The following is a 27,704-nucleotide window of genomic DNA, read 5'->3' as shown; positions in this document are numbered from 1 at the left end:
CAGCGTGATGGATTGATTTTGAACGCTTCTTATGTACTCTTCTGAGTGTCCAGTTGTCTCATTTGTGCGGGGCGGCGTTAAAAAAAACATCTTATGTAATGTATGCGTCTCATATTTTGCGTCAAAGGATTACCAAGGCGGCACTAGTGTGTGTGTACGTGTGTGTGTTTTGATGCAACAGACAAGAGAAGCATGTCATTAAGAGCGAGCGCGAGACTTCCAGACCAACGGCATCCTCTAGTGGAACGTTTGTCAAAGTTAAAGCCATGAGATAATCAAATCTAATAACAGTTTGTCCATTAAGGATTTCCTTTTGCAACCACAGACTTGCATTTATATATACCCTGAGCGTTCAAGTCAAACTGGGACTTTTGATTGTGCATAACAACAGAACAAAGTTATGAGAGTTAAAAACTCCCTTTAATTCTCTATATAATCCTCTGCTACATTAATGCACTAATCCCATTGTTTCACTAGTGCTTGGACACCATCAGGGCAGAACGTTTTTCCAAGTATGCCAGAACCATGATAGAACTGCCTGCTTCACGTGTAAAATGCTGGCCTCCCAGGAACTCCATTAATGGCCCAAAACAGGTAAAAATGACTTGGACTGAGGTCAGGACTGTACAATTAGCAATAACTCACGCACTTGTATGAATGATTATGTGTACAGTTCCCACAGACGGGTGCGTCTCTTACACAAGTTTTTTTCGACAAGTTACCACTCGCTGAATTTTCACTGGAATGACTGCAGTGTGCTCCGAGCCACCTCGACCAGGATCGTCATTCACAGAGTCTCATCACCGTACTGTGCTTGAAGTCTTCTGTAAATGTTAATTGCATGTACACCTTCATTCACAAGAAATTTTATCACAAGTCCTGTTTTGACCTGAACGCCCATCGTACTGTACATTCTTATTTATACAAGATTTCTTATTTTGCATCTGTAAAGCAATCTGCCTTGGACAAACTACTGAAGACCGAAGCATGCGAATTAAAAAAGACTTTTGTTTTGTCAGCCATATATACCATCTGAGAGCACAAACTCATGTTTAAACTCTCACACTTTCACAAAAACCACAGCGAAACAATTTAATATGTACGACTTCCTTTTATTCTTTTACTGTAATCATGTCTCTCTCACAGCATGTCTCTTTTTTTGGCTACCGTTATACACATTATTATATAAAATATACAGTTGGACATGAATGGCTCTTATACATACAGGCATAAATAAAAGCGCGTATGTATGTGTGAGGGCCGTTCAAGTCAAACCAGGGCTGCGTGTTAAAAAGCATAGATTTTTTTTTCTTTCTTGTTGAATCCAACATATTATTGACACTAAACCTTTCTTCCCTTTGTTCCAGCTACATGTAAAAGCTATTCGAAGTCTGATCGGGGAAAAATCTCGATGGTCTTGCCAGTCCTGAGCTGCAAAGCTACACGCTGGAGCTGCCACCTGCGGAGAGCAGAGAACATTTCAGGAGAGAAAGAGTGACAGATCCTGTGCAGAATCGTTCATTTACATTTACAAATTAGTCGTTAATGAGAATGCAAGATGCAGTCCGAGCACAGAGTTGAAGGTTTGAGCTATTTTACATCAATCAGCCATGACATTAAAAACATAGGATTAACATCGATTCTCATGTTACAATAGCGAAAGAAAAATGTTAATTTAAATGTTATAATCAACAGATATTTAATCGATCACTCCTGCAGCTCAGAAGGGAAGTTCACCTGAACGCTGACCCTCTTACTGCCCCCATACACACACACACCTCTGGAATTTACACACCCAATGTTCTACTGTGATTCTACATTCTGTCCTGCTGCCTTAAAGTTCCTGTCTGGAAATTTCCCTAAAGTCAGACGGGAGGAAAAAACGTTTGCATCGCGAAAAGTTTGAATGGAACAAAATGGAAAAGGGAATGTAAATTTCAAAATGTTTAACATGAAGTGTGGGTGCATGCTGCGATCAGAGTACATCCCTTTTTAAAAGAAATGAACAACAAAAAAATAATAATAAATCTCAGTTTTTGTTTGATCCGAATAAGGCAATGTATCTGCTGTTATTAAAGATTGAAGACCTGAGATACTGAAGAAACTTCTGAGAAACCCAACATCCTAAACATCTTTGTATAATTTATATAAGTTCTAAGGGGGGGTACAAACTTTTACACCCATATTACTACTACAAGTCTCATTTCGTCATCATCTTTAAATATCACAAAATGTAAGAATCGTGTACATATTCATTTAGAAAAAGCTATTAAACACCAAAAAAGCTGCAAGGTTTCTATAGTAACGTACAGTGTGGAAAGCAGCGCGATCTATGGAAAATAAAACCTAAATTAAACAATATCACAGATGTTTCTGTAAGAAGACATTTATTTAGTATTTCGAGAAGTCTTCAATTTTAGCATTCAAAGCATGCTGTTTTACTTATTCACCTGCCTATTAGGAGGGATTTCAGTGTTTTCTGCTCAATTTAGTTAGTTAATTTCGGCTACCAACCATGGAGGGTGCAGGCTCACACCCGTCTCCACCGACCACGTCTTTTCCAACTGCTGCTCACACACCGTTAGGAAGTGGAGTAACATACTTGAAAGTAAGCATTTTCAAATCGATTTTATTCGTGGATCACACCATGCTGTCGATGATTATTTTCCTAAAAACGAACTGCTCGCTCACACACCGTTGGGGACGGAATAACACACTCGGAGGACAGCGCTATCCGCTTCTTCCGCTTGCACGAGCTAACAATCGGCCCTGATTGGCTGTAAAGCCGTGAATAATGTGGGAGCACTAAGTTCCTCCCATCACGCCCCTCTGAGAGAGCTCGGCTGCGAGAATACAAAAACATCGAGAAATAAAAGTAAAGATATTTGCTGTACTTTTGAGTGGGGTAAAGGTAAAAAAATAGCCCTCTAATAAAGTGCTAAAGTAAAGTACAGAACGCCTCCGAGTGGCGGAGCGGTAAAGTGCTCGCCCTATCATCAAGTTCGAATCCCGAGTGATGCTGTAGCCTCCCGCAGCCGGGGGCCCAGAAAGAGCTCGGCCAATCAGCTGAGGGACTTTCACATCAATCACAGCTCTATCCTCAGTTTCCACTCAGCCCCGGTCATCTATAGAATTGTCTTAAAGGCTTTAATCTGTAGCTTTCACCTCAAGCATTAGCATTAGCATTAGTTTCCACTTACACTAAATAAGCAACTGCAGGTGTTCAGAAAATTTATATACAGCGCAATAGCTTTGTCCCCATATGACCTTGAGTTTGTCAAAACATCTAAGGACTTTTTTTGTATGTTGTGTCTACGTAACAGCCTGTTTGTTCTCCAGTCGTGAGAGAAGCTCTACATTCAGTAACCATAACATCTTATCCCCTGAGGGTTTCATGTTCCAGTCACTGTTTGACAATGGTTCTTTTCTATTCTGCATGTAAGAACATAGCACCAAAAGATTGAAACAGCTTACCTGTTCATACTAGCGTCTCTGTTGGATGTTGTGTACAGGTAGCCTCCTGTCTTCGAGCCAGTCACAGGGATTTTGAGCTGAAACAATTAAACACAAAAACGTTGTCACAAGCGGGCTTTAATATAACAATATTTCCCTATACAGGCACGAGCACGAGCGTTCAAGTCAAACTGGGACACTGGAAACTGTACACACAATTATTCATCGACACCACTTGCACATTACAAAGACTCGGCTGGGAGTTACTGCGACATCCCCTGTCCAGTCCTCCAAGCCATTTCCACATGTTTGTGACATTAAATAGTATAGCAGGCAATTAGATACAGAAATACAGGAAGTGTTACTCTTTTACCGACTGTATTCTTAAAAATCCTGTTTTGAGTTGAAGACACATAATATTTTATTCCTCCCATATTTAATTTTTTTTTTTTCAAAAGCTCAATTTTTATAAAAAAATTTTTCTTTTTTAGAACTTAAAGATTCTGACTGCTTCGAGGAACTTGTACTAGAGACTCCTTCCAGCAACATTAACATTTACTGTATACTGTATTTTCAGCACAAACTTACACTTAAGTTGTTACTACTGAAATTATAGCATGTTAGAAACTCATGATGTAAATTATAGACAGCACTTCAGTAAAGGGCTGCTTACAGAAAATAATATAAACCCTTTCTGACCAATTAGGAAGAAGAAATAAAACACTTCATGAAAATAAGCTGGTGCAACAAAAAAGTATTAATTAAAGAGCTGACCTGGGCAATGTTGTGGTCGATGCGGTTATACCGATCTGTGAGATGGATGTTGTGAATTTTTAAGGGAGGAGCTCCAAGATTCGCCATCGCCGTAGAGTGATCATTTAGCTTCTCAACTGCTGATCGGAAGTACTCGGATTTGGCAAATTTTTCTAAGCAAAAGAAAATAGATGAGATAATTTATTAGACAATATGATCAATTCTTTGGCTATATTAATAACCTGAACACGACTTACTTTCATGACCAGTAAAGAATATACTGCCTGGTGTGTACCAGAAAATATTAGACTCTGACAGCTTACATAATGTCAAAATGACTTCTTAGTTTTGACTTCTTTTTTGTGTGGTGTTTCAGGTAGGTTCTCTTTCTGCTTATGAATTTCCCTTCAGTTGATAGTGTGTCATCAAAAAGCTGTTACACAGCACTGAAACTGGCATAGTAACTTCGTAATTCTGTCTGATGTACTGTATGAAATGAGATCTTGTGTTAAAGCAGTTTTTTTTTGGCCACTCACTCTGCATGAGGTAGTACATCATCCCGCAGCCTCCTCCGGTTACCACGGTGACAAAGATGGTCATCTGCTGCAGGAGATTGTTGGAGCGGCTCATCCTGACGTTATCAGTCGCTCAGCAGACCTGAGGCAGAGATGCAATGATGATGAGAATAGGACAAGAGACACAAAAACTTCAAAAGCTTCAAGAAGAAGACGCCAGAACACCTTCAGCGCTTTCCTCTAAACTTGCTCATGCGTTTATTTTCTCTAGATTACCTTTAACACTGCATTTTATTATTATTATTATTATTATTATTATTATTAGGATATATTGTTCTTTACTGTGTGCTCTTTATTTTAAACAATTACTAGAGTTTATTAATGAGTGATAAAACTTCCTGTGTTTCTCATGTAGATTTATACACAATCAAGGCACATCACAATGATTTCACCACGTTATTGAATATAAATATAAATATAAATTCATGCCCATTTATGTTATCATACTATCATCATTAATAGGAAAAAAAAGTTATTTATGTTATTCTCTCATGCATACAAATAAAAACGTCGTATAAATACCATTGATTACTATTTAACTATCCTGACATTGAATTAAAAAAGTAAACATTGCTACTGCACCTTGTATTACATGGGGGCGGCCATCTTGTTTTGAATTCGTCAAACTTTATTGTAAAGCTTCCCGTATTTCCAAACCTCAATGAAAATAGTACAATTATAAAAAAAAAAAAATTAAAAAAAAGCGTTAACCTAAGTAATTAACTTAAGTGTAATTTTTTTATACAAAAAAAAGCTACATATGAATATATTAATGTACCAGGCACTGATACTTATACACCTAAACTGCAGACTTCGTATTAGCCGAGGCTGCTAACTTGTCCCGGACGACCAACATGTCGGCCATATTGGTGAGGTCGTGCTGTAAACCTGAGCCTGTGTGCATATACACTGCCTGGCCACAAAAACAAAATGGCGCACACCTTAAGATTTCATTTAGTCACCTTTAACTTTCATTACACACAATGTGGTGTTCAGATAATGTGTAAAAATGATTCCTCATAGTCCTAGAACCACTTTTTGACAATCTGAGTCCTGGGATATAACTGTTTCATCAGGGAAGAACCACATAGATGTGATAACCTGGTCATTCAGTACGTTCAGGTCGTCAGCTGACTTCATTTTATTGCCACATAACGTTGCTAAGCTTTTACCCGCCACTATGCGTGATGAGTGTGTCGCTTCCCTTCTTACCCTGATGCACCCATCGCACTGGAATTGGGACTCATCAGACCACAGGACCTTATTATATTGCTCCAATCCTTATTCTCCCTTACAAATTAAAGCCTTTTATCAGATTAGTCTCTTCTTTTTCGTTATTTAATGTCGTTGGAATCCAGTGGATTACAGAACATTTTCCCCTCATCTTTCCATCCTCTTAAAGCGTCACCAGTCTTCCTAAAAAAAAAAATGTCTAATGCTTCCTTCCTTAATTTGGTCATGTCTTGACCTCTTCGTTTGCTTTATCCAGGACTTTTACACACTTTGTTCTCAACATGTTTCCTCTGTACCACTTAGCATCTCTAGTTGGAGTGCTGTAAGTTGCATCACTGCCAACTATACTGTAGATCTCTCTCTCTCTCTCTCTCTCCTTCCCTGTCCTTTAAAGCTGCGATTCCATTCCAGTCTTCTTCAAAAACTAAATTAAATGCTTTCTTCCCTGATCAGTGACTCTTAACATTGTCTGATATGACATCTCACACACATTTTGTTTGTGTGTATGGTAATGCTCTTACTTTCCCTCTTAAACATAGCTCTGATTTTAATTTTTTTTGTTATTATTTTTGTTTGTTTTTACAATCTAATTTCACCAAGTGTTTAAATGATCACCATTATTTTATTTTTTTTATTCGCAAACGTTCAAAAAATATGCACAGTCCCGCCTCAGATTTTGATAAGGTGTTGGAGTTCTTAACCCAGTTCCATTCATTTCAAATTCTCTTTTTTTGCTTTAATGCAGCCCAATAATCTGACCCTTCTGAAATTGTACCTTTTTATGATTTTGAAGTACATCTTGTACCACTTTTGCTTTGTTACAAACTTGTATGCATTTGAATGTAATTTAAAGTAAATATACCTGCACTGGGAATGTTAAGATTAAACAAATTATAAAACCAGCCCTGCCAGTCTTACCCAAAGTAGGATTCGCCCTTTGGCACAACTCGTTTCTGTTGCAAAAATGTCAGCAGCGACATCAAAAGTGTTGTTCCTTTTTTTTTTTTCAGCTACATGATTGGTTTTAGGTTATACTTTATAGTAAATAATCTGTAATTAATTTTATAAATAAAATATGAATATAACATTTGAACTCATCAGAACTAAGGACGTTTTGTTTTTCTTCCAAAGTAATGTTTTTTTTTTTTTTTTTAAATGACTGCCTGTCTCACCTAATCAATAGTGGATGTTAAAAAATGTCTGTCACTGAACTCCGAGAAGTATTTATGTGGCTTCCTATCTTTGCCAGTTTCTGAGGCTCGTCATTCTAATAAACTTATCCCATCAGCAGCCATAGCACTTGGCCTTTCTTTCCTGGAACAGAGCCAGTTTTATCATAGAGTTTGATGGCTTTGGCAACTGCACTTGGGCATACATTCAGTGTTCTTGAGGGTTTTCAGGTTGATTGTCCTTTCTCTTTTCTTAAACTGAATTATGTTCTTGCCATAATATGGACTTGTACAGTAGTATAAGCAGCACTAATAGGGCTATTGACTCTGTACTCACACTTCCTCTGTACATGACAGAGCTTTAGACTGATGGTCTAAAGCACATTAACACAGCAAGAGGGTTTATAAATTAACTCTTGACAAAGCACACTCTGATTTAAAAACCATCCCAGGTGACTACCTTGTAAATCTGATGAGTGAATGCCATGAGTGTTAAATAACCAAAATATTCTGGGTTAACACTTTTTTGTTTACTGTATAATTCCATACATGTTCTTTCACAGTCTTATATTATGTACAATGGAGAAATACAAAAAAAAACACTGAAGGAGATAGTGTGTTCAAACTTTTGATTGTAACGTTTTTACATTAGGACTGAATTATTGTATTTTTGGTATCTTTTCTAACCTTGGAAGACTAGTTATAGCTCAATACTGTATAGTTAAAGCGTTTCATAGAAGAAGGAAATGCTATCTGTTAAAAATACAATGGTTTGCATTTGCGAGACATCCTCACCCAGAGTGACATACATGTTATTTTACCACTCATTATACAGCTGAGGAATAAGGGCCTTGCTCAGGGGCCCAACATTAGTGGTGGTGGGGTATGAACCTGGGATTTTCAGATCTTTCTCTTAGAGTAGTCCAACAACTTAACCACTGACTTGGTTTTACTATCAATGCATCCGATTAAAGTTTTGCTTGCTTATAAAATATATATTAATCTTAAAATTGTCTGAAAAACCTTCTTATCTGCAAACAAAAACAGCACCCACCAGGACCTACTGCATAATAAGTTGTATTTCACCTTTAGGGCCACTAGATGTCACTAGAGTGCGGAGCAGTGTTCTCCATCTGCGCATGCGTCAGTGTTTTTCCCTCGGTATTAATTCTTTGGTTTTCTGTCTAATTGTGGCAGAAGCGACATCACACGGCACCGTCTCCCCTAAACAACAGGTATTTTCTGCGGTAAGTGAACGACTTTATATTTCGCTTAGTCATAATATCTCATAATTAAGAGTCTTTGTTGTCACTGTCAACCCATGATTACATTACGGCACTTACATTTTATCTCATTATACACCTGAGCAGTTCAGAGTTAAGGTCAACACTGGAAAACCTGCTGGTGCTGGGATTTGAACCTGCTACCTTCCGATTAACCACTGACCTACCGTTGCCATGTTACCGGTGTTCTAAATGCCCCCGGCTGGTGGTCAGAGCTAGAGGACAGCACGGGAACAAAAGTCCCTGAATGAAGTAACGTTGCGTGTTAAGAGTTTTTTTTTTTTTTAACGGATTTTAGCTAAAGTACGTTTTAACGGTTAGCTCATCTGGTCCAAGTAAATCATCAGACTCACTGAATCAGGTTCTGAAGCTTTGAGCCGCGCTTCCTTGTGAGTCGGTTGACTCAGTGAATCAGATGTGTGTTTAGAAGATTTGCTTTTTCAGTCGTTTACTGAAGCAGTTACTGACTGAATTCTGTACAAATTCTGGACAAATCAACTTTTGTTTAGTAAAGCATTTGTCTCAATGAATCAAGTCCAGGATATTCACGTCTCTCTTCTCAGTGAATCAACTGACTCGGTGAATCAAGTTCCAGAAGATTCGTTTTCTCTCTTATAATAAAACATTCGACTTACGTTCCAGGAGATTTATCTTTTAGTGAAATATATAACTCAGGTTCAGGACTTTTTTTTCTTCTTCTTTAGTAATACAATCGGCTCAGTGAAACAGGTTCAGGAGATTCGCGTTTTTCTCTTCACAGTGAATCAGTTGACTCCATGAATCAGGTTCAGAAGATTTGTTTTTCTCTTGTTTAGTCAAAAATTTGACTCAATCGATTAGGTTATGGATATTCGCTCCTTTCTCTCTTTTAGTGAATAAATGGACTCAGTGAATCAAGTTCAGATTAGCTTTTCTCTCTTTTAGTGCATCAACTGATTCAATGAATCAGGTTCAGGAGACTCACTTTTCTTGACTCAGCGAATCAAATTCTGGATCCTCGCCCCTCTCTCCTCAGATCATCAGTTGATTCAGTGAATCAGGTTCATTAGATTCGCTTTTCTCTCGCCTACTGAAACATCTGACTCGGCACGTCAAGTTCAGGACATTCACGCCTCTCTCTCCTTTTAGTGATTCAGGAGATTAACTCCCATCCTCTGGGGTCAGGTTAATAATTATTCCTCTAAATTTGGGCACACAAAACCAACACAGTAAATATTAACCATATTCCTCCACTTTACTCGTGGTGGTGGTTGTTGTCTTGGTTTTTGCGGCACAGATCCAGATGGATGGTGACTGATAAAGCCTTACAGCTTATCAAGCAAACGCATATGACAGAAAACCAACCAAACCCCTGACAGCGTAGAGTCTACATCATATTTTAATGATTTGTCAGTGCCATGTCAGGTTTATTCTCTTAAGGCCCACCTTGTTTGGACTTTTTATTTCCTCAGGTGACATGTTCGGGTGTGTGGTCGTAGGTGTCGGCATGGCGGGCCGGGCCAGGATCCGGGACCTGCTCGCGCCTCTGCCATCCAGCGCCGCGGAAATATTCAAGCTTAAGGGCTTGGTGTCTAGGTCAGTGTCATTTGAGATAAAATGTTACATTGTTCAAGTTATGATGGAACCACCACAGTCTGTTTGCCTGAGGAAAATAACCCATATGACATATGAATGGTGATTTGATTATGATAAAATTTCTCTGTGCGAGCGCTGTTACGCTGGCTTTAAAGGTTTGCCCCCCGCATGTCTAGGAGGACGCTGGAGGAGCAGCAGGAAGTCGCTCAGATCCCTTTAGAGGAGGCGCTGAGCCGCAGCGATATTCAGGTGGCCTTCTTGTGCACGGAAAACATCAGGCATGAAGAATGCATCAGGTGAGACACCTCTGACGAATTTAAAATGCGCGGTATAACGTTTAAAGGATATAACTTAAACCCAGACGCTTTCTGTGTGGTTTAATTTGTGCTCAGGCAATTTCTCGAAGCAGGAAAACACGTGTGCGTGGAGTATCCCATGGCGCTCAGTTACAACGCAGCTGTTGACCTCTGGGACCTGGCGCAAAAGAAAGGTGAGATTTTTTTTGAAAGAGTGCCAAAGCAAAAATAATTGCTCCACATGAAAGCACCAGCTTTGAAGCGATGACCATGGTGCAGAACAGGCTTAAATCAAAGACGTGCATGATGTTTTCCCAGGTCTGGTCCTGCATGAGGAACACATCGAGCTCCTCACCCCTGACTTCAAGCAGCTGAAGAAGGACATAGCTGGAAAACAGCTGGAAGAAGGCAGCCTGCATTTCACAGGTACGATCACGCGTGTCCACACGCTTTCGGTTCGTTACCGTCTGAAGATCTAATGACCTCATTTCCTGTCTCAGGAGGCTTACTCAAGAGCGGGTTCGGGTTCCTGTCGTTCAGCGGGATCGCCCGTCTCACCTGGTTGGTGGATCTGTTCGGTGAGCTCAGCGTTAAAGCAGCGTCCATGTCCGGGGATCCGGAGAGGAATCACGCAAAGATGACGGTCCACTTATTAACCAAAGAGCAGAAGTGAGTTTATAAAAGATGATGACATCTTCCAGCTCATTTATTAATTTTTTTAATTCCAATTCCACCTTTTCACGCAGACCCTTGACCTGGACGGAGGAGCGAGCGGAAGGCATGAGCCGCGGCAAACGGATCCACCTGCGCTTCAGCACCTCCACCATGACTGAACTACCGCCCGGGACCCGGGAACCCGTGGGTCTCTTTATGCAGGACATGGTGCTGTTCGGGAGCAAGCTGCAGGGAAGCGTGCTGCCCGAACAACTCCAGGCAGAGCAGAGTCGGATCCTTCACTGCTTCAAGCTGGCGGAGGACATCAGGCGTCTCTGTCAGGACACGAAATAACCTACAGGGGATAAAGACTTTACAGCAAAGTTTTTAAGCAGTAGAAAACTGTATAAGGATTTCTATTGATTAGTTTTTATACAGGTGCAGTATTAAAGAGAAGATTAAAAATGAATTCCTTTTAAATGCCGTGGTCTATGACTGGTTACTTTATAAAAAAATTTTTAAAAAAATGCAATTTCATTTAATATAAGTGGACACGTATGACTTAAATACCCTTGTATAAGTAATAACAATTAACAACTGGTTTGCGACATGTGTATAGGAGTGAATATAAAGTTGTAACACAAACACAAGTCACAGTGCACAGTATCATGAGCCTATATTGAGGTTATTTACATACAACATAACATTTCATCTAGCTATAATACAAAATGTACAATATTTATATATACGGTTTATATTTCACCTCACTGTTCATTTCCAAGCTATAATTTTTCACAGGCCGTTCATTCAAGCAGAAAAAGCCCACGTTGATTTCCTCATCATAAACACCTTGGAAATTAACAAGTTCCACAAATGATTAAAGCTGAAGGCTACGTAGATAAGTTTGTACATTTTTCTGGCCACGAGCTTCCGGATCTTGTCGTTTGCGCTCATTTCTATGAACAAGGATCTCGACAAGAAATACTACCGAACACTTAGACACTTAAAACGTCTGTTGGCCGCAGTCTTATCAGCGCTGTACGTTCGAGGCTACCGGTCACTGCTTTGCGGGGGGAAAAAGGGATGCCCTGCTTCTGAGTCAAACTAAAGAAAAGCAATGAGCAGCAAATTATTTATTTATTAATTTTGTGTACCAGGTGCCGAAACAACTCGCATAAGAGCGTAAACACAAATGTTTTGATATCTACAAACAAAAGCTGGAGCGATCCTGTAAGGAAGGTGATCGTTTCTTATAGGGAATCATTTACTGGTGACGAGACACGGATTCATCACTACGAGCCTGAGAGTGAACAGCAGAGTGTAGAACGGAAACATCCTCAATCGCAGAACGAGAAAATGTTTAAAGTCGACCATCAGTTGGAAAATTCATCAATGCTTATAGTTTTCTGGGATTCATCTCAAGAGCCAGTATTGAAACATCATCAGGAAAAAGGTTTATCAATCATCAGCACTCGTTACAGTGAGAGGCTTATTAAAGAGCTGAAGCCTAAACTTTGGATTAAACGCTGAGGACTGATATCCGAGGACGTTGTGGATGAAACTTGTGGCTAGAAAACGGCACAAAATGTAGATCAGATATTCAATACACTGCTTTTAAAGGAAAGGGGAAATGATTTTGTTGACTTGACCTTTTTTTTTTTTTTTTGAGCTGACAAACGTGATCCAAAACATGAAGTAAGATTTACTTGTTAAAGGCTTTAAAACATAACCCTATAAACTCCCAGACGCCAACCTCACTGGACTTACTGTCACCTTTAGAATTAGGGAAAAAAAAGGAAAAAAAAGAAGACAGAAAGCCAGGCATTGATGGGGTTAAATCCCATCTGTTGAAATGCTAAGGTTTGATGCTCTTATTTACAGGCGTGGCTGACCTGAACGGAGATGACTTGAGATTTTTTTTCCCCTTGCATGTCTTCAACGGACTTTTAGACGATACAAAAATACTGTTCCCAGGATAATAACTTAAAGAGCGAGCTATTTACAAAACGAACTGCCGAAAGAAATCACAATAATGTCTCAGACGTTAACATCTTGCGCCACCAACCCCAGTTCTGGTTTTATTATGGCTGAAACTTTATGTGAGAACTTTATGCGAGTATATAAACGGCAATTTAGAAACGTTTCAATTTTCTCCAAGAGCGCTAGCTGCTAGTGGACACGTTTAAATCTCGTCACATTGTGAAGTGTGCGGGATTTTAATATCCACACAAGTCTCGATTGTCTAATCCTCAGTAATTCATTTCCTTATGTCATGTTAAAATCGATCATCACCGACTTAACTAGAAGTGTCTGATCTCAAATCTCGATTGTGACTGGATGAAAAATAAGGGAAAAAAAAGAAAAAAATGGAAACAAAGATAATTAATGTCCTGGATTAGTATACTGTACAAAGTGTCTGTTTCCTGTCTCATGAAGAGAGAGAGAAAGAGGAGGAATGGCGCTGAACGTTCTCCATGAGCAAACAGACAGGAAAGTTAGAGAAAAAAAAAGACGTGTGCGCTGCTGCTGCCGTCGCCCTCACGTAGACTTCTGTCTGTAGTGGAGAGTCAGGTCTCCGCCGCTCTTCCAGATAAAATACTTCACTGTTCTCAAGTCCATGTTTGGATCTAGAACCTAAAACAAAGTGTAAAACAATGAAAATCAATCAAAGTTTTATAAACGGAGAACTTAAAAATAGAAAAGTCGTCCGGACTTTTTGACCCCGAATCTGAGAAGTGATGAAGCAAAAACTCACCTGATCCTGGCACATGAGCTCGATTTTCTCCTCGGCCAGCATGGCCACGTCCTCTTCCTTCTCCTGCTCTCCGGGCTTCTCCGTTCCCGAGGAGCTCGTGGTCTGAGACTCCGTGTCCAGGTTGATGATCTTCTCGTAGACGTGCTCCATCACCTTTCTCACCTGCAGCATGTCGCTGGCCGACAGACGGTCCCTAAACACGCCAGGCACCAACTGTTAGGAGAACACTTTAATAGAAATATCCCTTCAAACACTTTGCCGATTTTGTGTGAAGTGCACCAGTCAAGTTAGCTTCTCTAGCTGTAGCGAATTTAATTAAATATGAGATACCAAAATTATTCGTTTTACAGTTTTTATTTATTTTTTTTAAAGCAAATGTAAAGTAATTACTACTGAAACCCAGAACTGGTGTATCTTGACACTAAATAAAAAAAACAAAACAAATAAAATAATGTTAGAAAATAATCAGAAAAGAACTCAAAATGTTAAATAAAAGACGATGCCTGAAATAACATCTTAAAGCATGATAACTCAAAGAACATCTTTAAACAATGTCCTTTATCACCCTGGACATTTATGGACATCTGCACATTAATGCACACACCCTGGACATTTCCCTTTCATCTTTGCACATTTATGCACATTTCTGGACATTTCTATTTAAATCCTATTTCATTTCCTAATGAAATTTATTTTATTCATTTCCCAATTTTCTAATTAGCACAGAAAAAAAAAATCTTTATGTGAAAAAAAATACTTATACTTTATCTTTTGTTCTTATCCTCTATAGCCATATTTTTTACAGCTTAATTTTTTCTATATTTTATTTCTTATTTCATTCCATATTTATTTCTTATTGATATGCTTATATGACCGCCTGTGACCTTTAAAAACGATTTTCACTGCATTTCGTACTGTGTATGACTGTATACGCGACAAATAAAATTAGCATTTTGGAAAAATGCAAAATAACAATAGAAAACAATGAGAAAACAAATATATATAATATCTTTAAAAAAACTACAAAACATATAATATCCTGAAATAATGAGTCAACTCAATGTATATTATACTGTAAATAGATAAATGATGGGATAACGATGGGATCTCTACATTAATGAAACCACAAACTAACTTAAAATACATCCTGAAGAAACAAGATTAATTTAAACATACATCTTCAAACCACGAGATAAATCAAGATCTATAACACCCCGTGAAAACGAGATTACACAAAATTACGACATCTCTCCATCTATTGTAACCACAAAATAACTTAAAATATAGAACATGTTAAAACCACGAAATGACTCGAAATAACATACTGAAACAATGAGATAATGTAAATATCTTAAAACTACATATAACAAACATCTTGCAACAACGAGATAAATCAAAACATCTTGAAATAAACAGCAGCTCGAAATAACATAATCCTAAAAGTAATAATGATGATGTCGAGTTAAAATAACGACACACCATCAGGTTATTCTTTAAATAGTACGTAATATAATATTAAATAACAATAGTCTTATTTGTTCATGTTGTATGTGATATTCAAAGTGCAGGAGTGAGTGTGTGTCTTACTTCTTGAGTGTTTTGGCTCCAGAGGATGAGTGAGGCTGCAGGTAGAACGGGATCTTGTTGAACTTGGGCATGTTTTTCTGCAAAACGAGACAAAAACAAGCAAAGTCACTTTTCTAAATAAAAGTCTTGAAATTTCACTCTTTCCTGGGAATGAACATCAAATCATTTTAGTGGGCAAACTGTGCACTGTGATAAATATTACCGTTAAAGCCTAGCATAAAGCGAGTATAAATCTATGTAAACGCATTTTAAATAAGAATTCCAACACATCTGAAGATTAAAGTCTAGGGTATTCCGTGTAATTTAGGTACGGATAGCCACCTTAGGAAGAAGAACTGTAAATAAGCTTAAAGCTCTAAGTAAAGAATGGAATAAATGAAAAGGAGGACAGGATCATCAGTAGGAGAACTGAAATTCAGTTCTCATGGAGCTGTAGAGTTTTGGGAGGAAGTACACTGATTACTCGGAGGATTATTTCTCCTTTTGGAAATCCGCCCAGAAAAAGAAGGGCTAAAGGTTGTAAAAGTGCTGTGGAATGAAATATTCAACACACATCCTTTGCCATGCCTCCAAAATCTCAGTGGAAGTAACCGGCTGAAAACAAAGGATTTAAAACGAACCATCCCAGTGTTTGCTCAAGGAGAAGATTTTAAAAGATGGTCAAAAGGAACCAGCAGCAAATACGGTTAGCTTTAAAGTTGAATGGAATTATAATCACTGAGGATGTGCACAGAGTTCGGACCCTTCTTCGCAGCTGTAGAATGTAAAAGTCAAGAAAAAAAACACCAAAACATGATGCTGAAGATGAAAGAAAACAACCCAAGACTGTGTCCTAAACTAAACTCATGAATATGGATCAGCTCATGAAAGATGCCATGCGACAGGACTGGCACCCGTCCAGGGTTTGCAGTTCGACACCTTGAACGCCGTCCAAAAACTTGTGACTTGACCAATGAGACGAATCGAAGGGGCTTTCCAGATAATCAGAGGCTGGGAGAAAGTCGATAATTGCAGATAGAGTCCCGGGAAGTCAGGGGTGAACTACAGTATGCCTGTAAATGAAAGTCTGATAGTGGCACAGGGTCTGTTCAACCCCCATCGTATTTACAGTCAAAAACAAGGAGAGTTTCGGGTTTAAATGGCTAAAAAAAAAAAAAAAAAAAAAATGGAGGAAGCTGAAAGAAAGTGGACAAAGAGTGTTGCAGGATGTAAGGACTGCAGTCTAAATCTTTTACCTTTTTAGATTGGACTCCACAACAAAGTGCCACATCTAAACTCTCCAGTTCTCACACCAGGTGCGTCTTTATACGACTCGAAGAAAGAAACTTCTTAGTGTTTTTTAATAAACAACATCGAAGCATTTTTCATTTCTGTATTCTCTATACACTGTGGAGGAGACTTGAACTTCAGTCGCTTGAAAGGGAGGAATAAAAAAAATTTATATTTAAAAAATGGTTCACTAGAATTCACATTGTTGTGTGAACACGCTTAACTCAGCAAAAACTCAACAAGAAAATAAATTTCACACTCCCAAGGAAGCTGTATAGTTTATGAAAAAGAATCTAACAACAGTTCATTTGTTTGTTCGTCCTTGCAGGACATTGAGGGGGAAAAAAGTGCTGTGGTGTGCAATTTGACGATTGCAACATATATACCAAGAATTAGAGGATGTCATAAGATTTGCACGCATGTCAGTCAGTAAGCAACAAGTTGTGTTAAAATATCATAATCAATGTATTCAGTCATTCAATAGGACATTGATCTCTTCGTCCTTTACTAAAGTCAAAATTGCTACTAATAAAATCAAACGAAGTATTTCATGAATACAACTAAAACACAGCAAACTCTGATTTTCTTAGGCAGGGTACGGTTTCTACGGAAACCTGCAATAATGTGCACACATTTTTATGTTGGTAGAGAGTTCTGATTTTATTGGTAAAAATCCTGCAGCTTTTAACATGGGAACAAAGTTAACACTTACGTCTACAGTTATATCGATGACCCACTGTGGGACGGTTTCATTCAGCAACATCGACTCCGTTTCTCCACCCGAGTCTCGACATAACAACCTACAGGGAGACAAACACAATTCGTTAAGCCTTTTTAATCAAGATTAGCAGATTCCAATGCGTGGAAAGCTTGAGAAACAAAAGCTGCATTAATACTCATTTTAGGAAAGTTAGGCTGTAAAAATTTGGTTTCAAAACGTATTTCATTTTCCAGGCGTCCGCTTCAGATTTTGCTCAAACCGTGCTTTATGTTACGAACTAGTTCTGTCCTGGGAGCATGTTCCTAAGTCGGATTTGTTCTTAAGTCTGACAAAGTGAGTCTTATACGCCTATACGATGTATAAAGGCATACCAATTAGCGACGAGAAGTTTGAATCATTTTAGTGACTCTGATCTTTGAATCTTGTTCGTCAAAATGAACAAATCTTTTTCATTTCTTTCTTTTAATAAGAAATAAATTAAAATGTTGCGTTTTCAATAAAAAGAGACGTCTACGTACACAAATTATGGCTATAGTTCCAGTAATGAAAATCTTACAATGCAGCCAAGCACATATTATAAACAGAATGAGCATATCTTCTAGTCTGAGTCATTCGTTCTTTTGAATCTATTGCACTGCATAATGTCTTTGGGAGTCACGTGACAAAAGAACAAACGATTCAGACCGAAACGAAAAGACTCAAAGGTAACATTTCTGTTTCCTGTACCTAGCCTATGGAGGTTTTGCGATGGGATTTGCGCATGTGCGGACACTAGAAATTGAACAAATCACTCTACGAGACTACTTGTTCTTTTAAGACACGTTAAAGATTCATTTAAAAAGGACGAATCGTTCATAAACGACCCATCATTAATACCAATCCCCTTGACTAAATCTCTGTCCCCTTTTCTCACACTGCCATCATGTGGCCAAGACTGTAACCGCACGTGACTTACACACAAAAAAAATTGTATAGAATTGTAAATATTGGTATCTGATACGCTGTGGTAGAACCGCAGTCCGTTTATATATGTGGAAATGTTCGTAAGTCGGGGACTAAATGTATATTTATTTTAAGTATTAGTACTTTTAAACACAAGCATGTATTTTTAAACCGGGATAGAAAATAAGTAGTGAGAAAAGTAACGCTTTAATTTTCCTCGCTCCTAAATTTGAAATGATGTAATGAAACACTGAACTAAAAATCTAACTAAGCGGAGTCTAATAAACATCTAAGGAGTCTAGTGTGTTGCTGCACTTCAGTCTGTACTCATGTACAGTCAAGTAGATAAGTGTGCATTAGTGGATTTGGATAATAAACATCCTTTTTTAAACTTAAACAAGTTTTTAAACAGTTAAAGCTGAATTCATGAGAAACCTGGGATTACCTGAAGAGCGTCCTTCCGCCTGCCTCACCGAAGATTACCGGAGTGTGTGGAGGCACCTGGAAATAGCCGTTGCCTTTCTGGAGCCGGTTCTCCTGCTCTCCGTTTACTACATGAGCGAAGAAACACAAGGCTGTAACTAAGGAAAATCCGGCAGGACTTTAAGTCTTTAAGATGACGGACGGCTTTACCGTGATTAACTTCTCCTTCTTCTTCTTCCATCGGATTGATGTGGGTTCGAGGCCAGAACTCAAGCAGAGCCTGGAGCAGCAAGCCTCCCAGATTCACTGAATGAAAAAATAAATAAAATAAAATAAAAAAAACACTGTGTTATCATTTTCAAGAGCATAGACCAAAATAAAGACAAACTCAAAAAAACAGATGAGAACTCACGCTTCGGGTCCGACCCGTCCGGACTCGTGAACCCGGCGTCTTTTGCGGACACCCAGGCAGCAAAGCAGTCGCTCTCGTCCAAGGTGATGGTCAGCATCTGTGTGACGACAAAGCGTGTTTTTTAATTTATCGCGATAAGAACACTCGAGAGAGAGAGAGAGAGAGAGAGAGAGAGAGAGAGAGAACACTCACCCCTGTTTTAAGGTCCACGGAAAACCAGTTAGGCACGTAGACCATCTTGAAGCGCTTCTTTACCTCCTCGTCGAACTCCACTTTGCCGAGGTCTTCCCCTTTGCACGCCTAACAAAGTCAAACACGCAGTCAAGCCTCGACTTACACAACACTTGAAAATTATTATTTTTTTAACTAAAAACTAAGCTGTGTACGACCTTGAGCACGTCCCAGAACGCCACGTTGTTGTTGGTGTCTTTGGTGAGGATGTGTCGCTTGTCGTTCAGGATGTGACACTGAATGATGCTCGCACCACCTACAGTTGAAAAAATAAATAAATAAATAAATAAATAAATAAATACATAAATTCACAGCTAAAGTGCTACATCAGTGCACTGCATTCATCCTCCATTTTCGAACTCCTGACCTTTAATGGCTTGCTCGGATTGGGTGCACAGCGGGGTCAGAGGAGCGCTGCAGTCGTTATCGTAGTCTCCTGACGCCCGGAAGTTGTGCATTCCCTTCAGAGACTGGTGAAGAAAAAGAAAGCTCACGTTTGTAAAGTAGAACCCATTTAAAGCTGCATACAAAATATGTATGTCTGTGTGTGTGTGTGTGTTACTATGAAAACAACAGGATATTGGAATGAAAGTTAACCAACAAAATCAAGATAAAAAAAAAAAAAGTGTTCGTAAGTGATCTAAACTAGTGAGTTTAAACTGAGGAAACAGCTGTACCCATTTGTTTACACAGGATTTGGTCGTGGAAACCCAAATGGCAGGAGGCGGGTCTGCTGATCGGTCCAGCTCCATCTGAAGATGCAAAAGAAAGAGATGTGATTTTTTTTAAAAACTACAAAGTTTAAACCAAGCACACAAAAGCACAATCAAAAAAGCAAGAAATTTAAGTCTTATGCTTCATAATCTTTGGATCTAATTCAATTTTTTGGAGGCAGATTATTATGTGGTAGTTTTTTATTCAGCCACCAGGTGGCACTAATGTGCGAATTATTATTATTTTTCTTCCCCCACCATTTACATAAATACAAAAAAAGGCTTTGTCTGTACATTTGTCAGAACTCGATCTTCTAATGATATCTTTACGTTTCATACATTTGAAGAACCTGAAAGAGAACTTCAGCCTCAGAAGATTTTCTGTCTGTAGGTTTGTATGTCTGTCCAGCCAGATTCCGTCATAGAATCACGTAAAACCGTCTGGACAGAATTTAATGAATGTTTTGCAGTACTTAGATATCTGCCTGAACTTTAACCAGCACCATGGGAAGTCAAAATGTTAAGTAAAAGCGATGTTATGAACAGTTATGTGCCAGAATCAATGATCTACTTTAAAAAAAAATCTACTAATGCGCTACTGTCTCAATGTAAACAAACACCTGCACCAATAGATATTAATTAGAAAAGATAAACTGAATATTTTTACTGGGATTAGTTCATATTTTGACTTTGGCTGAAATAACAGCGCTGAAGTGGTATAAGTGAATTTTAACACGCTGGAGTCATTTTAAGTCAAAACTTCATCTTTATCCGATCTATTTTTTCCATTTCTTATCTGTGTTTTACTCTCCGATTACCGAACAGGGAGTGTATTTGTCTGACGATAAAAGAAGTACAACTTAGCGTGAAACATAGGTGTAAGATACCCAACCTCACAGAACTACAGTGATTTCTTTGTATTAATAAGTTAGAGAGTTCTGCCGTACAGAAAGACTGAAATTTTATCCTTAATTACATCAAAGCTGATGAGATTATTCTTAGCTTTAACCTTTCAATTATTTCTACAAACTCTTCTCCAGACAGCGACGTGTCTCACTCTTCCTGTCACTCACTCTGAGAACAGGAGCCTTCTCCTCACATACGAGCACGCGGATGTCCGGGTTGCGCAGGTCCGTACAGTAGACTTTGCGATCGCGTCCTCCTGAGTAGACGTGCGTAAAGGCTTCGTTGGCCTGCAGCGCCCAAACGCCTTCGTCGTGGACCCGGTACGTAGCGATGCAGCGCTGCTGACCCAGAGACCACAGTCGTATCGTACCGTCCGAGCTCCCGGACAGACACTGGGATTACGGAGACACACAACACAAAAAACTGTTTATGGGACAGCCCTGGGCTGAAAGACGAGCCGGTGAGACGGAGCACACTCACGTACCTGAGTACCGTCTCTGTTTAATAATAACGATTTCACGTTGTCCGTGTGTCCTTTTAGCTTCATTAGCTTAGCGCACGTTCGTGGATCCCACACCCTCAAGACCTGACACAAAAAAAATTATATATATATAAAACCAACTAAACGGACAGGTTTTGGTTTTGTGTAAAAAGTGAAAAAACACTCAAACCTTTTCTGTCGATCCTGAGACGATGACTGTGCCCAGCTGGTTCATAGCCAGGCTGTAGATCGAGTCTTTGTTCCCGCTCAAAGAGGAAGCTGTCGAAAAACAAATGATAACCGTCTGATTAGGGACTAAAAGTACCTCTAACTGAACTAAAAGGGCTAATATGAGCAACGTATAAACATATCAGGACGTTCACTCACTGGTGACCGTGTTATTGGAGGCAGTCAGAGCCGTGAGCGTGTTTACGTCCCACAGGAAGATCTGTCTGTCCAGCCCAGCGGACGCCACCAGCTCCTTGTCTTTTGCGTAAGCCAGAGCTTTGACATAATCCTAGGACACCAAACCGCCACCGTCATAGAAATAATATCACATCAGAAATGATAGAACTTTAAACATAATAACTAAACAATGTACATGAATATAGCTCCTACCTTATGGGTTCTTAATGTGGACATGCAGAAGCCCTTGTGTGCGTTCCAAACTTTAACGGTAGTGTCTGACGACGCTGAAATCACTAGACGAGGGAAAAATCAATGAATCAATCGATGAATAAATAAAATAAATAATGGAGTCAGCTAGATCTGTGGCCTTGAGCAGGTCAGTCAGTCGCTAAGTTATTAAAATTCAGGAAAAGGTCATTAAGTCAGTCAACATGTAGTCAGTCAGTCTATAAAACAACAAATAACAAGCGAGTCAGTCAGTGAATAAATAAGTTACAGTAGTAATGAATCTGAAGATCTGTTAGTAACCAAGTAAATTTACATTTATGGCACTTTATCTCATCTCATTTCCACAACTAAGCAGGTGAAGGTTAAAGGCCTCGCTTTATGATCAGACGTCAGTCAGTCAGTCACCAGGTCAGTGAGTTCATCTGTAAAAGCTATAAACCAGTCCATCATTAAGTCAGTAATACAAGTAAGCCAGTGTGTCGGCCAACAAATAAGTCAGTCAGGAAAAATCCGTCCATGGCCAGTAAGGAACAGATAATCAGTCAAGCGGTAAATAAGTCAGTCAGGATGCACAAGAGGAAAGAATATGTGTGGTAAGTCAGTACAGTGGAACCTTGTGTATCAAAACACTCGTATATCAAAGTGAATTTCCCCCATAAGAAATAATGGAAACTCTGACGATTAGTTCCAGAACACAAAAATATTCATATAAAAATGATTTATACAAAATATAAAGTAAAAATGAAACAAATTGAGGAATTGTGGCTATAGTGATGGATTACCCACAATTCTGCAGCGCGAGAGTGAGAAGAATCATTGGTTCGGTTAAGATCGTGTGACGCTCAGCATCAAAACAACAAGCGCGTGCATACCATATGATACTCAATGATAATCGGTACTCGTACATCAAGACTCGTTTATTTATAAGTCAATATTTAATTAAGATTTTTGCTTCTCTTGTGGAAATCTCGCAAACCGAGGTTCCGACTGTATATCCTTATGTATATCTGTAAGTCAGGAAGTACATCGGTCAATAATTCCCTGAATAACAAAGTAGACAAGCCAGTCAGGAACTAAATCAGATAAGTGTGCATGTCAGTAAGTCAATCTAAGGCAGACAATACGTCAGTCTGTCTGTGAGTCAGGCTATCAGTCAGTTAATGAAACGGTCTATAAGTCAAGTGTGTAAATTAACAAGCAAATTAGACAAGTCTTAATGTCAGCCAGTCTATCTTAAACAGCCAAGTCTGTCGGGCTGTCTGTCTGACTGTCTTACAGACTGAGGAATTGAATTAGTTATTGACTGACAGTCAGTCAAGCAGCCAGCCAGTCAGAAAGAGTAAATCAGTCTGTAAATCAGCCAGTCAGTCATTCAGTCTGCAGCCTTTAAGGCAGTCTGTTACTCAAGGACTAATTCAATCATTCGGTCTGTAAGTCACTGAGTCAGTCTGTAAGTCAATGAGTCCGTCTGTAAGACAATCAGTCTATAAATCACTCACTCAGTCTGTAAGTCAGTCACTCAGTCTGCAACAATGGTCGATCAGTCAGTAGGTTTGTAAATTAATCAACATGTCAATAACTAAGTAGATATTAATGCAGCCCCTCAATATTTTAGATAAAATAATAATAATACATAATCTTTAGGTCAAACTTACGCGTCTTCCCGTTACAGCACAGCACAATGTCATTCACCCAGTCAGTGTGGTGCTCCATCGAAGCTATATACGGATCCTGCTGCAATAAAACTTGGGGGTTACTTTATTTAATAGCGAGTTTGTGAATAATAAAGAATGCACATATAAAGTGTGGACAGTTTGATCACAGTTACACAACAACACTCGACAGCGAATGCAGTACATGAGTGCTGTCTGTCCCGGATAAGTCAGATCTTAGACTCCACACAGGTATGAGCTCATTCTCAATGTCTTTATTTATTTATTTATTTATTCTTTTTTAAAACAGATAAAGGCCATGTTAATACTCCTGGAGCTTCTACTGGAGTGAATTATGAGGTGCGTGTTTTAACTCTATTCTAACCTGACAAATTTAATTCAAAAAAAAAAAACTTGATCCTATTAAATTGGAATTAAATTCTTATAAAACTCTAGTGTAGTCAACTCTTATAAAACTATTCCACTGACTAATAAAACTTCATTCCAGATTTTTCTGTCTGATGAAACTATTAATTAACTCTAATTTAATAAAGCTCTATTCTGTTCTCATTAACTCTTAAAAACCATTCCATTCTCATGAACTTCAATCAGTTTATTTTAAAATATAAATATTCAAAATTTTTCCAATACTGTTCTGCTGAAACTCTGACTGCAACAAAAAGCTATTATATTTTAATCACTATACTATTTTCTCCATGACGAAACTTAATCAAAATAAAAAGATTTAAATAAGATTTTTAAGGACGAAGATGAGTCAAAAATGATCCAAACTGTGGCTGTAGTTTTTTTATTTATTTGTATTAACTTTAAGAAAAGACAAATGCATCATTTTTCAACTTAACCTTCTTGTTTTCAGTACACTTTGCCCATCTGTCAACAGAAACATTCAAAAATGTGTTAAGCTGAGCTGTGAGTCATGGATGCACTGGCAAACGGCAGAGTATGGAAGATACACATCCCTGAACCCCGGCCAAGAAAAGTTAAAAAGTCGACCATCTGCTGGAAAATGTATCAATGCTTAAAGTTTTCCGAGATGCTCAAGGATTTTGTGTCATAATGAAAAAGGTTCAACAATCAACGGTGCCTGTTGACGTAAGACGCTTATTGAAAAGCTGAAGCCTAAACTCTGGATTAAACACAAACGACTGCATCTAAGGGTCGTTGTTCTTGCGTGACGACGCACGTCCACACACTTCTGTCCACACTGTCGACTTCTTTTTAAGGTGTTAAAACATCCTTCTTAAAGTCCTGATCTCGCTTCATCATTCATTCATTTTTCACCCTGAAAGCAGCCCTACAAGGATGAAGATTTACTCAGCGGTGCATTCGTGGCTCGCAGCTCAGCCTAAAAACATTTGGATGGGTCGAAAAATGATGGATTTGTCTTTTAATTCTACAGCTGGACAATTTGCTGACAGTTGTCCTGCTGTCTGCTTTGCGTGTTTGTGTTATATGTGGGTGATGCGGATGTACTTTGTGCTGATTGACGCTCCATATTCGGATGATGGAGTCTCTGCCCGCGGTGAACAGGCGGTTTAGGGCCGGATCCAGCTGCAGGGCGTTCACCCCGTTTCGGTTGTACTTCTCCACTTCATCTCTGATCACGTAAGAAACCTAAAAGGCACACACCCTTACACATCAGTATATATACTACAGTGTATGTGTGTGTGTGTTTTCCAGGATTTATCCAATACAGGATGGCTCTTACTCTCATCATACCATATCACATCACATCACATTAGATTTAATTTAATTTAATTTAATTTAATCAGAAGTCTCTCCTCATCATCAGATGTGTGCTGGAACTTAAACATGCTAAGAACACACTCTCATCCTCAGTATGCTTCTTTGCTAACTATCTGTGCATGCTTTATGTCCTTTGAAAGACCCACATACACACATATATGCATCTAACTTATCGCTTAAAGCTTAACAAACCCAGTTTCATTGTTTTACCTTTAAACAATAAACAAACTAGTTTATTTAGTTTAACAAAAAAAACGGCTAGTCAAAATGTTAGCAAAATAATACGCGTTTTTTTCTTCCGACCAGTATTCCGTCTAACACCCAATCCGTGTGCGAGGATTAGGTCACATAATCCCGCCTCCTGCAACATGATTGGCTAAAACAACTGGGTTTCCGCGTAAAGTTGCCAATCACTATGCAGGAAGCGGGACATGCCTCAATACCGGTATGGTTAAAATAATACGCATTGTGAATTACCCGACATGCACTTTGATTGGGTTCACGGAAGCGACCGTGATTTTATTCAGATAAATACTAAAATCGAATGTCTTTTTTAAGTTATCAATGTCATATAAAATAAATAAATAAATGGTTAAAAAAATTAATTCAACCTTACCTGGACTTTTCTCCGACCAGCAGCGTTTTGCCTGTGATGCGTCGCCATCTTTCATGTTGCCAGTGAACCGAAAGCATCTCATCCGGGACGTTCCAAAAATAACTTCCGGTATTCCACGCGTCAACGAGTCCGCCATATTGCTAGGGGCCATGTTTAGGGGTACTTTATATAAAATTCAAATTCAAATTCAAATTTTATTTGTCACATACACAAACATACACAGTACGAAATGTAGTGAAATGCATTATACGACTGCCATTGACCCTAAAAGAGAGTTAAGTTTTACAAATAAGAAATAAATATGAATAAAAGAAATACGATAGAAATTAAATTAAAAAATTAAATTAAACTAGGAAAAATAGAACTAAAAATGAAAATAGAAATGTGCTAGGGAAAAAAAAAAAAAAAAATAGAACTAAAAATAAAAATAGAAATAAAAATAGAAATATGATGTACAAAATAGAAATATACTGTGCAAATTGAAATATACTGTACGGTGTGTGCAAATATGCATAGAGCAAAGTGTCTTAGTGCAGAGGTTATTAAAGTGACTTTGTGCACTGGTCCAGGATGTAAACGTAAAACTGTAAAATGTAGTGTAGTTGTGAAGGTAGGTGTGCAAGGTTATTAAAGTGTCTTTGTGCAATGGTCCACGATGTAACGTATAACGTGTAACGATAGCAACTCTATAATAAAACGTGCAGGTTTTTATTAATAAAACTTGCTTGAAGTTCAACCAGTACAAAGAAAGTTTGTTTTATTACATGTATCATGTATTAGCCTGTATCACATGCCTGGGTGTGCACTGGGTGGAAATTGAACCCAGGCCTTTCACACAGCAGGCAAGAAACCTACCACTGTGTGAATGTGCATGTGAATGTTGACCGCAGGTCCCACCATGGTCGTGAAATAAGAATGAATACAATGGTAATCACCACTGGACTCCACAGTCCCTAGTTGGACTACAGAGGTTTCCAGATGGATGGGACATCATTAGTTAACATGAATAGCTAAGCTCACACTTTGCTTTAAACCAACTTTATCTACTGTAAAATACATCATGATAAACATACCCAACAGAAACATCTTTAAATCTCAAATCTACAACTTCATACTTATCTATGAATTAGCATAAAATATAAGGCAAGGAGTATTAAACTGTTGTTAAACTGAACAAAATCCTAATAAACTACTAGCCAAATTCTAACAGGCTGTCTGATAACATCTTCTTTATATCAAATATAATAAACATCCTCTAACGACAAAAACATAGCAGAATATGACAGATACAACATTTTACAACTGCAACTGATGTATTCATAACGGTCATATCATATTGCACATTATAGAAACACCAATCCCAGTCAAGTCACAACCAAACAATTATGAGGGAAAAAAATAGCCTCTTTACATTTTGCAGTACAAAGCTTTTATTTTTAAGGAAATCAAGAACAATATATATTTGCTTTATTGACTAAATATGAAACTGATATGAATTAATTTAATTTGTTCCCAATACCATAAACACTGGAAAAACATCTCAAATTGTACTAATTAACAATGTCCCCTTATAATTTTTTTAAACAATTTTGAACAATTATT

At 38.4% G+C, this 27,704-nt stretch overlaps 3 protein-coding genes across 5 annotated transcripts; 1 reads left to right on the top strand and 2 right to left on the bottom strand.

Moving 5' to 3' along the window:
* Window positions 1-583: 583 nt before the first annotated feature.
* On the bottom strand, window positions 584-5,438 carry LOC128528169 (cytochrome c oxidase assembly factor 1 homolog). 2 transcript variants are annotated; one of them, XM_053500927.1, is made up of 5 exons: window positions 5,364-5,438; window positions 4,743-4,863; window positions 4,228-4,379; window positions 3,475-3,551; window positions 584-1,459 (listed from the first exon to the last, which is right to left on the bottom strand). In XM_053500927.1, the coding sequence occupies exons 2-5, from the start codon at window positions 4,834-4,836 to the stop codon at window positions 1,381-1,383; spliced, it is 402 nt and encodes a 133-aa protein (XP_053356902.1). In that variant the 5' UTR covers window positions 4,837-4,863; window positions 5,364-5,438; the 3' UTR covers window positions 584-1,380. The 2 variants fall into 2 exon arrangements, with proteins under 2 accessions (XP_053356902.1, XP_053356910.1); XM_053500935.1 differs by lacking the exon at window positions 5,364-5,438 and adding an exon at window positions 5,304-5,330.
* A 2,842-nt stretch (window positions 5,439-8,280) lies between these two features.
* blvra (biliverdin reductase A) lies at window positions 8,281-11,471 on the top strand. The gene is made up of 7 exons (XM_053500884.1): window positions 8,281-8,430; window positions 9,918-10,041; window positions 10,218-10,337; window positions 10,434-10,531; window positions 10,656-10,763; window positions 10,838-11,006; window positions 11,084-11,471. Exons 2-7 carry the CDS (start codon window positions 9,923-9,925, stop codon window positions 11,343-11,345), a joined length of 876 nt encoding a protein of 291 aa, XP_053356859.1. The 5' UTR covers window positions 8,281-8,430; window positions 9,918-9,922; the 3' UTR covers window positions 11,346-11,471.
* A 171-nt stretch (window positions 11,472-11,642) lies between these two features.
* wdr48b (WD repeat domain 48b) lies at window positions 11,643-26,205 on the bottom strand. 2 transcript variants are annotated; one of them, XM_053500865.1, is made up of 19 exons: window positions 26,103-26,205; window positions 25,214-25,354; window positions 23,723-23,801; window positions 22,050-22,132; window positions 21,819-21,948; window positions 21,622-21,710; window positions 21,435-21,536; window positions 21,118-21,342; window positions 20,009-20,083; window positions 19,699-19,801; window positions 19,490-19,587; window positions 19,293-19,400; window positions 19,101-19,197; window positions 18,899-18,994; window positions 18,711-18,816; window positions 17,315-17,402; window positions 15,334-15,410; window positions 13,747-13,939; window positions 11,643-13,625 (listed from the first exon to the last, which is right to left on the bottom strand). In XM_053500865.1, the coding sequence occupies exons 1-19, from the start codon at window positions 26,148-26,150 to the stop codon at window positions 13,530-13,532; spliced, it is 2,034 nt and encodes a 677-aa protein (XP_053356840.1). In that variant the 5' UTR covers window positions 26,151-26,205; the 3' UTR covers window positions 11,643-13,529. The 2 variants fall into 2 exon arrangements, with proteins under 2 accessions (XP_053356840.1, XP_053356848.1); XM_053500873.1 differs by having other exon boundaries at window positions 23,723-23,798.
* Between the last annotated feature and the right edge of the window lie 1,499 nt (window positions 26,206-27,704).

This window comes from Clarias gariepinus, chromosome 1 (genome assembly GCF_024256425.1).
Source record: "Clarias gariepinus isolate MV-2021 ecotype Netherlands chromosome 1, CGAR_prim_01v2, whole genome shotgun sequence".
NCBI lineage: Eukaryota > Metazoa > Chordata > Actinopteri > Siluriformes > Clariidae > Clarias > Clarias gariepinus.
Note: the sequence above shows the minus strand (reverse complement) of the source record. Positions and strands in the feature narration are given on the sequence as shown.